The sequence below is a fragment of the Podarcis erhardii genome (genome assembly GCF_964252035.2).
Source record: "Podarcis erhardii genome assembly, chromosome: 4".
In the NCBI taxonomy this organism is placed as follows: domain Eukaryota; kingdom Metazoa; phylum Chordata; class Lepidosauria; order Squamata; family Lacertidae; genus Podarcis; species Podarcis erhardii.
In genome coordinates this window covers 74739859-74753040 of record NC_138508.1, presented here as the reverse complement: position 1 = coordinate 74753040, position 13182 = coordinate 74739859, and the positions used below count along the sequence as shown (strand labels likewise).

General features: G+C 41.5%; 1 protein-coding gene across 2 annotated transcripts in view; it reads right to left on the bottom strand.

The window, feature by feature from the left end:
* OCA2 (OCA2 melanosomal transmembrane protein) overlaps positions 1-13182 on the bottom strand; it is a 165788-nt gene that overhangs the window by 74315 nt on the left and 78291 nt on the right. For both annotated transcript variants that reach the window (XM_081858972.1, XM_081858971.1), the window contains exons 13-15: positions 12971-13095; positions 9790-9928; positions 5017-5149 (exon numbers count right to left, since the gene is read on the bottom strand). In XM_081858972.1, coding sequence (XP_081715098.1) covers positions 5017-5149; positions 9790-9928; positions 12971-13095 — 397 coding nt within the window. The remainder of the gene's footprint in view (positions 1-5016; positions 5150-9789; positions 9929-12970; positions 13096-13182) is intronic.

Genomic DNA, 13182 nt, shown 5'->3' with positions numbered 1-13182 from the left:
TCAACAGAGTTGCCATATGTTCTGCAGCACAAACAGTGCCCAATCATCATCTCTCAGGGGCCAATACAAACTTGTAACATGGCCCCCTTCTCACCACCACCACCACCAATCACTTGTCTGTTTTGAAATATTAGAGGTCCCTTTGGTTTCTTTTAGTTCCACCTGTTTCAGCTCCCAAAATACCTCGATGCCTGATTTGTATTTATAGCCAGACATGCCTGCATGTACTGTATATTAAGTATATGCTAGCACTGATCCCTGGCACTAGAACCAGGGTTGGCACAAGACCTGGCATTGCACAAGGTGGCAGGTTGCTTCCCCTTATAGCTTTTTTGCTACATCTAATGCAGAGGCAGCACCGCTGCTCTGTCAGACTCAGTTCTTGAGGAAGCATGTCCCATTAGGTACTATATATGCTTACTCTCTGCTTTTAACTGTATTTTTGGTGCTGTGTTAAGTATTGGTTTCATTCGATTGTAAATTGCATCGTCGTTCCCCATGGGGAACTTGATTTATGCATCAGATCTACTGAACAAAGCAGGCTTGAATTCACCACCAGTCATCTGACAGGTAGTGATTTCAACCCTGCTGATCAGCGACACTTCAAAGCAATGTTCAGGGCTCTTGGCATGTCTTGGGTGGTGCTTTGAAGTCCTGGTGTCATTGTTACATCAGATGGTTGACAGGTGGGCCTCTCCGTGCATAAGGGGTAGCAGGGATAAGGATCTGGCCCACTGGCCAAAGGATGTTCCCCAGCCTGATCTATATTGACTGGTGGTGGGTCTCCAGCCCTATCTGAAGGTGCCAGGAACTGAACCAGTGACCATCTGCATGCAGGTGGCCTACCGGGTACAAAACCCTATAAATAAAATTGTTGGATTAGGACAAGAGGGGGAAGGCAGCTGTGGAAATACAGCCAACTTGCTGCAAAGGTGGGGCAAGCATGGAGTACTGGGGGGGTCTTAGGGGCCACAAGCTTAACACAAGTCAACAATGTGATGCAGAAGAAGCAACAAACAAACAAAAATCTAATGCTGTTCTAGGCTGCATCAACAGAAGCCTTGTGCCCAGATCAAGTGAAGCAATTGTACCATTCTATTCTGCCTTGGTTAGACCACACTTGGAATACTGTGTCCAATTCTGGGCACTGCAATTTAAGAAGGATGTTGACAAGCTGGAACGTGTGCAGAGGAGGGTAACCAAGATGATCAAGGGTCTGGAAACCAAGCCTTATGAAGAACGGTTGAAGGAGCTGGATATGCTTAGCCTGGAAAAGAGGTTAAGAGACTGAGAGGAGATATGATAGCTATCTTCAGATATCTCAAGGGCTGTCACATGGAAGCTTGTTTTCTCCTTCTCTGAAGGGTAGGACTCGAACCAATGGCTTCAAATTACAAGAAAGGAGATTCCAACTAAACATCAAGAAGAACTTTCTGACAGTAAGAGCTGTTTGACACTGAAGTTGTGGACTCTCCTTCCTTGGAGGTTTTTAAGCAGAGGTTCGGTGGCAATCTGATGTGTTAGAAGATGAGTTTGGATTTGGATTTGATATCCCACTTTATCACTACCCGAAGGAGTCCCAAAGCGGCTAACATTCTCCTTTCCCTTCCTCCCCCACAACAAACACTCTGTGAGGTGAGTGGGGCTGAGAGACTTCAGAGAAGTGTGACTAGCCCAAGGTCACCCAGCAGCTGCATGTGGAGGAGCGGGGACGCGAACCCGGTTCACCAGATTATGAATCGACCACTCTTAAGTGTGCTGCACTTTCTGAAACAATACACAAACAATAACACAGGCATCTTTTGAAATTCACACTGTTAATGCCAAATTGCAAGTCAGGTGTACAAAAGACCCTTGTTGTCCCTTCCAACTCTACGATTCTATGATTCTATACTCTGTCAAAACTTGAAAAGCCTTCAATAAACAGTTAATTAAAAAAGAAAAGTCTGCAATACATATGAACATCCCTACAGAGTGCAAGTAGTCTCATTACAGTGGGAAAGATCAGTCTTGTGAATCCTTTCTAATTTAAGCAGCTGAACAGCAACACGCAGTACTCAAAAGGATATGACAAGGAAGGAAATCAAAGCAGCAGAGAACAGTAAACTGGTTCTTTATATATACATTCAGTGCTTGTTTGATTGGTAATCAGAGGGCAACATAGCAGACACCAAGTTGATTGAAACAGCTGCTTCAAACAATCTATTGAAGGTTATCGCAAAACCACAGCAATTAGAGATAGAAAAGACCCATTAAAACATCTTGCAGACATTCTGTTACTTCTCTGAAGCCAAATTGCCCCAGCTCCCTTTTAATGAAATGTTCTTTGATCACCTCTCCCATCCCATTTTACAGAAAATGTTAATAGAACTAGTACTTTAGTATTTGCTTTTATTGAGCAGGTACTGATTGGCTCCATCATGATGTAGCTTGTTGCTGATTATAGGGAAAAAAGAAGATCGCTTGCTAATTACGAGAACTGCTGAATCTGACTATAGTAGGCGGCAGAGTACCACAGATGACAAGTCTAATTTGAGCCTGAATATGCTTGTTTCTTCAAGGGCAGCAGAATTTTGGCTAGTTAAATATACCATTTTTTGTATGGATGATTATGCTATTTTTAAACAACAGCATGTCCTTCCATTTCTTTTCTGTTTTTCAATAAATAACCCAAGCTTGAGGAAGAGTTCAACCCTTCCTTTGTTTCCAGGGGGATTTGCTTTCAAGTAAATGCCTTGGGATTTTAGCCTTGTGTCTCATTACCAATTAAATGAATGTCGTTTCTTACAATGCCTTGTACTCGGGTACAGATCCCCAGTGCAAAATTTGCATATGGAAAATCAGATATGAAGGCTGCATGTGTGTCAAAATCTATGCTAGCCACTGGAGACGGAATTAAATTCAGTTTGCATTGAAAGGCAAGCCTGTCAAATTTGCGCTTTCTGAAACAATACACAAACAATAACACAGGCATCTTTTGAAATTCACACTGTTAATGCCAAATTGCAAGTCAAGTGTACGAAAGTGTGTATACCAAAGTATGCATATATTAATAAATCTAACATGCAAATATGCACCCTATTAGGGAAATTTGCTTTGCAAAAATGTGCATATTGTAATACATCACATACAAAAATGTGTATATTCGGAGAAATTCGCACTAAATGATGAGGAGTTTTCATGAGGAGTTTTCTATTAAAAATGCATACTGATGTGGAAATGTGGAGGACTGAATTTAATGTAGGGGAAAAACAAGAAACTGAGAGAAACCAAAATTGGCAGATTTGCTCATCCTTACCAGTCATTTTAGGGACGCAGTTGGCGCTATGGGTTAAATCACAAAGCCTAGGACTTGCCAATCAGAAGGTCAGTGGTTGGAATCCCCGTGACGGGGTGAGCTCCCGTTGCTCAGTCCCTGCTCCTGCCAACCTAGCAGTTTGAAAGCACATCAAAGTGCAAGTAGATAAATAGGTACCGCTCCAGCGGGAAGGTGAATGGCGTTTCCGTGCGCTGCTCTGGTTCGCCAGAAGCGGCTTAGTCATGCTGGCCACATGACCCGGAAGCTGTACACCGGCTCCCTCGGCCAATAAAGCGAGATGAGCGCCGCAACCCCCGAGTCGGCCACGACTGGACCTAATGGTCAGGGGACCCCTTACCTTTACCTTTACCAGTCATTTTACAATACCATTTATTCAAAAAAAATTGTTTATATCATAAAATTGTAAACAAACAAACCTTAAAGCAGTGAAAAACCTCTAAGAAGAAAACCTCAAAACCTATAACCAAATAAAAGTGGCCCCCAATCGCGTTAAGGTACTAAAATCCTGTGCATATTACATGCCTATCAATGGGTACAACTAATCCCCACAATCCTTATGAAAGGTTTACGAGGACCACGGAAATCTATTATTTTTTGCCGGATGTATGCACATATAACTACATCACATATTGCATCCTCATATGTGGGGGAGGGGCATCATTAGCCCCTTGTTCCACTCAATGTACAGTACAGTATTTAAAGATCTGCAATTGTGTGAACTGGGCTCTAGGGTTTTGCCAGCTTTTAAAGTTTTCCGTATTTTTTTGTCTCTAAGATACCCCCATGCATAAGACTATTTTGGGGGACTCAGATTTAAGAAAATGAGGGGAGATGGCCCCATGTATAAGACACCCCCTAATTTTTGACATTATTTTTTAAGGGAAAACCCTAGTCTTATACACCGGAAAAAAATGGTATTTACTATTAAATGCATTTTTTAAAACTTGCAGTGAAATAGCCAGAATTTTTAAGTTAGAAAAGATCTGAAGGTATTGACTGGAAAAGATGTTTTCTACAACCTAGAGTTGGAATTATTATTATTATTATTATTATTATTATTATTATTATTATTATTAGCCAGCCACTCTGTTGTGTTGGAAAGGACCCCAAAAGTCATCTAGTCTCAACTCCCTGCAATGAAAGAATCTCAGCTAGAGATTCTCAGCTTTATATTAAAAAGGCTTAATGGCCTTTTATGAAGTCTTCTTAAATCTGGTTGTTGTTGAAGAGACACACACACAAATTTTTATGTGTTTATTTTCAGAACTTCTGTTCTGCTTTTCCATTCAATAACCAAGGCAGCCTATGACAGGAAGAATTCTACGTGGGATTAATTCTGAATGTTCATATTTTAATGTTCGTATAACTAGCTTTGTATTTTATAAACTGCTTAGAACTCTATTAAGCATTATATAAATTTAACAAAATAGACTGGAACAGGTCCAGTTCCCAAGACCCTGATTCATTATATCTGATACACTTTGCACCATGTGCTCTCTGCAACAAATCTCTGATGTAAGAAGGGGAAATAATGGCTTGAGGGCTAAAGAAAACAAGCAATGGTCCATTAGTATAACAAAGAAAGGGACTTGGCAGCAGCCATTTTTATATGATTAAAAACACAAGGGTGTTATGAGTTCGTTTGGTTATTGCATCTATTCCCCTTCCCCAATATATAATCTGAAGCTCAAACTCACCAACAATTTCACTTGGCTCTTTGTTGTAAAGCTTTTTGTTCCAGTAGAGAAGTCTTAGGAAAGGAATGGAGACAAGAAGCACGAGGCAAATCCCAACAAACATGTGCCCTGTAAATCCTGCAAAGTCCACTCCCTGGGAATAAAAGATATATAATTGAAGTAGAATCAATTACAGCAACTCTCAGTGCGATACATAAAACGGCACAGAACAGTGCAGGTCTCCTTCTGTACTTGGCAATATAATCCAGCCAAAATATAGCACTACGTTTAGCTCCTTGATTTCAGTTGAGAAGTTAGGTGTATGCTCAGCAAATTTCCACTGACATAAACCCCATACATTTGAAGTACATTTATACCACTTAAAACATTCATGGCATCCTCCAAAGAATCTTGGGAACTGTAGTTAACCCTCACAGAGCTACAATTCCTAGGAGCCTTAACAAACTACAGCTCCCAGCATTCTTTGGGGGAAAGCCATGTACATTAATTAAACATATTTTATATGTATGGTGTGGATGTGACCAGAAAGGATGGTGGAATTTATTTTATTTTATTTGCAATAATCAAACTTGGTATTCCACTGAACTCTGTTTTATTGAGGTGATGGTGATAGCAATTAACATTTATTATTATGTTTCTTATCCTGTCTTCTGACCTAAACAGCTCTTTAATGCATGGCGGGGAGGATGAAGTTAGTAATGATTAATCACAGAATCATAGAATTGTAGAGTTGGAAAGGATCCCAATGGTCATCTAGTCCAACCCCCTGCAATGCAGGAATCTCAGCTAAATAATTTTTTGACAGGTGTTTTCTGGCCCACGCCTACGAGTCAAAGGCGGATGTTCCAATTGTAACACTTATTTTTGATATAAAATGACTAACTTCAAATAAATATATAATTTATAATTAATTTATTTCCCTCCTTTTTGTGTTTTCGATCAGCTTTCAGAAAGTGTGAATCTGTTGCATTCATCTTTAAATGCATGCTGAACTGAATTTCTTCTCCATCCCTAGAAGCAGAAGCTTCTGATCTTGAGGCTGCACCAGCGGAAGGGAAGACTCACCCAGCAAAGTCTCATTCATGTAGCACTAAATTAAACTTTTGAACTCTTGCTGGTATGTGAATCTCTTGCTGATTAAGATGTGTTACACGATTTCAAGCATCCAGCATTCTCTGAAGTCAGTGCTTCCCTTTACATCACCCAAGAAAGGAGCATCTGCCAAGATTTTGTAACTTACTCTTCCCACAATTACTTCAAGAGCCATATACTACATACATAAGATAAGTAAGATAATCCCATCTTGTGTGTGACAGTCCTTCGGCTATATTGAGGTGGCTGCTAATATTAGGAAAATGTTCTTGCTTCCATGTGGAACAGAACTGGAAATGTTCCAGAAATATGCTTAATTTGAAAAGGAAACGTATTGAAATGAGCTAAGAATCACAGTCGTTGCTTTTTGCGAAAATGGAAATCATGACAAGCAAGACAAGACTACTCAAGACATGAACATTTTAAAAAAGCAATAACAGAGCTTAAGCTTTAAAAGGTTTCAGAAAACTTTATGGAGTTATCGGGAGGGGGTGCTCTGAAACTTTAGGCGACATTTTTACTTTATGGTCTACTAGTTTATGACCTCTCAGGCAGTGTAAAGCTAAGATAGGAAATTGTTATAATCTCTGAAGCCTCAAAGTCACAAATGTTGACAATTTATGGGTACAAAGGTAGTCAATCCTGCACCACAAAAATAAAAACATTTGGTTGTGTGCGTTTTTTAAAAATAATTAAACCGGGCAACTTTTTACCTAAGATTCCTGGGGAAATGTTTTAAAGTGTTACAGAAATAAACTGTGCAGCATTCCAATACTACATTGAAAAATATAGTACATCACCTTGAGCTCCTTTGAGAAGATGTTGAAATAAATAAATAATAGACTTGTGGTTTTCCAAGACATATGCAGCCCAGAGCCATATACAAAGGACTACTACCAGGTGCTTGATTTTTTTACCTACACTGGGTCTCTTACAGCTCTTAATACTAAATGATGGTGAGAAACAAAAGGATGTGACAATCCTTTTCATAACCTTTTACAGCAGAGGTCCTGGCATCTGCCCAATTGGGTGCCACACAACAACACTGAGAGCCAGTGTGGTGTAGTGGTTAGGAGCGTTAGTCTCGTAATCTAGGGAACCGGGTTCGTGTCTCCGCTCCTCCACATGCAGCTGCTGGGTGACCTTGGGCCAGTCACACTTCCCTGAAGTCTCTCAGCCCCACTCACTTCACAGAGTGCTTGTTGTGGGGGAGGAAAGGAAAGGAGAATGTGAGCCGCTTTGAGACTCCTTAAAGGGAGTGAAAGGCGGGATATCAAATCCAAACTCTTCTTCTTCTTCACTGAAGACAGATCTTACACCCTATCTAGTTAATGTTGGCTGGGCTGGTGCACACTGGATTACTGTTTGGGCATGGTCAGGTTAAAACATTTTATTCTCCCAGGAATTTGGATAGCTTGTATTTTAAATGGCTCTGTAACTAAGTAAAAAATTGTCGTAGTATATCATCCTCGATTGGCTTGGAATGCCAGGGCAACTTGTGTTCTAGCAGTCCCTGCTTCCAGAGTCTTAAAACATGGCACGGCCGGATTGGCCAGGATTCAAAATATGCCTGTGGTGGGAAAGCCCAACAATCCACAGTGGCCAGCCTGGGAATTACCCACGCTTGGCTGCCTAGCCCCCTGACATTGCTCCCATAGGGGGTTGAGGGACCCACGACGGGCCGCAACAACCGCCCTCCTCCGTGACTGGGTAGGATCAAGCTGATAGACTTATTGTTAATGCATATTGCCCATCTAAGCAATGAAGAAACAAAGAGAACAAGAAATATACCTCTTCTGTTATGTAAAGAGGGTACCAATAATTTTTATTCTTTTGCAGAGTGGGAGTGAAGGGCTATTAATCACTGCTGGGAAATATTTCCCATTTTAGTTCACTTGCATTTTTCTACAAAGTACATCCTTATCTCTGTGTTTTAATGAACAAATTGTGGCAAGTCTAAATGCATTCAAACAGTCTTTGAGCAGAGCAAGAGATGAAGTCTATAAAGGAGAGAAAGAGATCTATCAAGCACAGTAAACCGATGCCTAACATAAAATACAGTTTTTGTATTATTTTATTTCTGTTTGAGGCAATAAGCTGCTTTTCAGATTTCCATTCCCTATGTTTAAAAATCTAGACTTGAAGACTGTATTTCATCTGTCTGAGGAAAACATTTTAAAAAGCACACACATAGCGAGAACCCAATGTATTTCTGGAAAGTATCATCTTGGAGCAATTAGGATCTCCAGGAGAAGTATATATATATTCATATGTCACACATACATAGAGAAGTGACTCCCCCCAAAAACCAGTTGGGGTTGTATTAAATTAATGTACTGTGTCTCTGGAGGTTAGCGCAGCCAGCCTTTATCGGGTCCCAAGCCCCACCCACATAGCCCAGCCGGATTGGCCAGGATTCAAATAACAGATGGCGGGCTTTCCCGCCAATCTCCAGTGGCCAGCCTGGGAATTCCCTAACTGCCGACTGCCTAGCCCTGGCATTGCTCCTAAGAGGAAGGAGTTTGGTATGATGGACTACATCTGCTGCCCACCCTGTGACCCGGTAAGCAGCCATTATCCACCAAGTTGTTCACACAGTGTCAGTGCAAGCTGAGGTTAACACTGGAAGAAGCTTGAGTAGCCAATAAAAATGTCCACGACCGTGATAGACCTTTTTCAAGTATAAATGACATCAAGTTGAGATATTTGGGGAGTCACCGGTCTTCAAAAGTCATGCTTTAAATGTTAAAAGAAGGGGATATCCTCAAGTAAAGGAGACGAGTCTTAACATTTCACAAGTCATACAAAGCTCAACTGTGGGAAAGAAAGAGAAGGGAAAATCCCAGGACAGCAACAAATCCCTCCATCCGTGTTCATGACATGGCAATAAAAGTGCATCTCGGTGCAAACGCAACAAACCAGAAGTTATAATACTGGTGATATATTAAAGCTACTGTTATATTTATAAAAACCAGAAGGTGCATATGGAAAGCATACAGAGTATCTGATGTTTAAGGGGAAAGTGTATTCTGTATATTAATTATAAAATGTTTGAGGAAAATATATATTTTAAACTGTTCCCATATCAATACTGCATCCATAATGTCATTTGTTGTTTGATGTTTTGGATTTGTATGCTTGAAAAATTAAAAATCTCTCTCTGTGTGTGTATGTGTATGTGTGTGTATGCCCAGATTAAGGAGAAGGGAGAAAACAAGGCAATGGTCAATACAACTAAAAAGCCTGATTAAATGGATGGCAAAATCACAAACAAACAAGCAAACAAACCAATTACCCAGCTGCAAATCCCATAATTTCCATCACTTACAGTGCAAGCCTATGTGTATCTACTCAGAAGTAAGTTCCAGTGAATTCAATAGAACTTACTTCCAGGTAAGTGTGTATATGGAACTGCAGCCTTTATACTAAAGTAGAATTTATATTAATCAGAGATGAGATGCATATGTATTATGTATTAGTGTGTGGTGTTTTTGTTTTTTTTCCTTTCCTCAGGTTAGCATTATCCCTTACAGCATCAGTCTGGAAAAAAAATAACAACTGGTTCTGTGCCAGAACAGGTGCAGTCTTTCATCTTTCAGCACAGTGGGAAGAACAGATAAGCACTGCTGAATAGAGCATCTGTATTTATTTTCCATTTGCACAATAGGCAGCAATACATACCTCATTCCTGAGTTCCTGCTTTGAAACAATAATCACATTGGGTGGGTCCCCAATAGCTGTAGAGGCCCCTCCAATGTTTGTGAAGATTACTTCGGCAATCAGGACATGCCTGGGATCTAGGTTAAGCACCTCACATAACCTGCAAAGACACAGATCAAAAATACAATCTGATCCTTTTCATATGATTTCTAAAATCGCTGGTTTATGTTTCCAAAGCTAGCTCAAACTATGCACCAGAAAGAGAGCCCATTAGTATTTGTGATAGATAAAAATAAATATCGTGTCCCACGCCCCAATGAGCAAATCATTTTTCGCTCTTATCATAAGAAGAGCATTCACATAATAGTCCCTCACTTTGCTGAATATTAGATGGCAGCTTTCTTGTACAGACCTGATTTGCAAAGAACAGACAAACAGTTCAAACAGTGGAATCTAGCGGAAATTATAATAGATGCAGATCTGCTTGCAGTTTGCTTGCAATGCTCCTCCACTTCCTCTCCTTAAATCCCTTTTCCTATTGACAAAAGCAAGACGACTAGTATTCACAAGCGGGCCCTGCGACAAAATGTTGCGAAGTGGAGCGCTCCTGTTCCAGGGTTCCAGCCAGCCATGACTTTTCCAAGGCACTCCATTCCATTTCCTCCCAAACCTGCCCCATGCTCAGGCCTAACTGGACTGGTTTGGTGTTTGTTTGTATTTCTGCAAACCAGCTTGCCTTGTGCATGGATGGTGCTGTTCTAGCTATATGGAGGACACCCCCCCCCTTAGAGAATGGGTTGGTATATAACAGGGGTGAGGACCCTTTTTCAGCAGAGAGGCCACAAGCCAGTGGTAGGCAAGGCCAGAGGCAAATGTGATGGGGTCAAATACAAAAGTAAACAGAGCGTGTTAAGTTGTGGGTGAACATATCAGACGACACAGTGATTCTTCAGACAGCTCGTGTTTATTCACAGGCCAGAACAGAACTGGGCTGAAGGGTTCAGCCAAGCTGCTTATATAGAGCTCAACTACAAAGCAGCAGTAACAACTTTCTGTAACTATCCAATCACTGAACGTCACTTTCAATTCCTTATTTGCATATGCGGACCTGAGTGAAAACTATCTACAGTATCCCCCTGCTGGCCCAGGGTGAGAACTTCAGTACATAACAGAGCAACTGATGGGTGCTACATTCCAGCCACAGAAAAAGCTAAAGGTTTCTACTCTACACATCCATCCAGGCAAACAGGACGCAATCACATAGTTTAAGGACACTTAGCCCTGCCAAGTGCTTAAAAGCACTTGAGAAGAGTGTAGAGCAGGAATGGTGACTGGTGTGGCCCAGGAAAGGGACACTGGCTGGGGACAAACCCAGGGGCCAGACAGAAATGCCTGGAGGGCCACATCTGGCTCCTGGGCCTGAGGTTGTCCACCCCAGTATGTAGGATTGGGATTCATCTTGGTAACTCCTGCAAAATACTGAATTTGCCACAAAATGTGACAAGAAAATAAGATCATATTTCATGCACCGCTGGTAAAGGGCTAAAGCCTTATTGTCAAGGAATCAGGAGAATTTTCTACTAAGCTGCATCACCATGGTAATAGCAGCTTAGAATACCATTTTAAAATTGGACTGAAGAAGTCTGAGGAAGACAGCAACAAAATAAAGTGAATGACTAACACAGCAGTGAGAGAGGGGAGGGGAGGAAGAGCTTGTTTAAAAACAATGTGTGTGTGTGTGTGTGTGTGTGTGTGTGTGAGAGAGAGAGAGAGAGAGAGAGAGAGAGGTTCCAGATAAGGAAATTAAAAAGTCATGTCGCCGTGACATCTGCATATGAAAAATATATGCGCACATAAATTATTACCAGTTAAGTCAACTTCCACATTTTGCAGCATATCTGAAACAACCAATACCTTAGCAATATTTATTTTACTCAGGGACAATTCTACCATTATGGGCTGAAAAGTGGAGCTCTGCCTAATAAAATATCAGAGAGGGGGGAAAGTACAATTACAGTGGTACCTCACAAGACGAATGCCTCGTAAGACGAAAAACTCGCAAGACGAAAGAGTTTTTCGTTTTTTGAGTTGCTTCGCAAGACGGATTTCCCTATGGGCTTGCTTCGCAAGACGGAAACGTCTTGCAAGTTTGTTTCCTTTGTCTTGCAAGTTTGTTTCCTTTTTCTTGAAACCGTGCATTCAGGGGGTGCAGTTGCGATTTGACTTCAAGGAGCAACTCATAGCACACGGTGTGGTAGCCTTTTTTGAGGTTTTTGAAGACTTTGGTGATTTTTGAAGCTTTTCCAAAATCCGTGCTTCGCAAGACGAAAAAAATCGCAAGACGAAAAAACTCGCAGAACGAATTAATTTCGTCTTGCGAGGTACCACTGTACTTTTGTTTGGGCTTCAAGACTAATTTCCAGCTGAAAACTCACAAACCAGCAGGCAGGAGAAATGAGTGTCAGTATATTGAAGGTGTGCATCTATATATGATGGGAACAGTCCTCAAATGAAGCTAGGGGTGGAAGTCAAGTTTTTATTACACAGTGGTGAGGGCAACTGAAAACACATCATTGCAGGCACTTTGCTTCAGGTTTTGAAGTGGGCTGCACTTCAGAACTGAAGCAAGAATAAAGCAGAACTGCCTGAAAGAATAAAGCATGGAGAGATAAGGTTGGGTTCAGCTGCCATCACACATACAAATGCCTGGTAGTCTAAGGTCAAGCCTCCACCTCCACCTTTATGCATGAATGGGGCAAGCACATGAGTCAATAAACGTAGCTGCCCACACCATGCTCTGACTCACATGATGACTCATCTCTCTCTGGAAGGTCTCCAGGTAGATTCCTCCCTGGGTCTGTTTTCTCCCAACCATAGCTTTCTTGCAAAAATCCTGGTGACCCACAGGCTGCCTGCTAGGTCTATCTTCCTCCTTCCCTCCTCCAGTAAAGACAAACACAATCCCAGCCTCTTGGGACTGTAAGAAAACAGCCCACACTGGAGCTGACCATATGGGTTGCCTAGCTGAAGTCAAGAGAGAGGTGAGGCGACCTGAGTGAACACGTGGTCAGGGTGACCTCCCACCTGCCTGTGTTCAGATGGCATATTAGGACACTCAAAATGGTTTGAATCCCCTGCCCATTCCACCTTTGTGAGGTTTTGTTTGCAAGCTTGCTTGCTTGCTTGTTTTTTGAAGAACTACCTTATGGTGACTGGGGTAAAGAGGAGCATTGTAGTAACGTTGTCCAAGAAGGCTGAGAGAATCGCAGCAATAAGGCAGAGAATGATAATCATGGCCCACACTTTGCCTCGAGAGAGTCTGTAAGCCTAATAAAAACAGACACAGAGGAAATATGATGGAATTGATTGGCACGATGGACAACATCACAGTTCTTGCTAAGCAACTAGATGTGG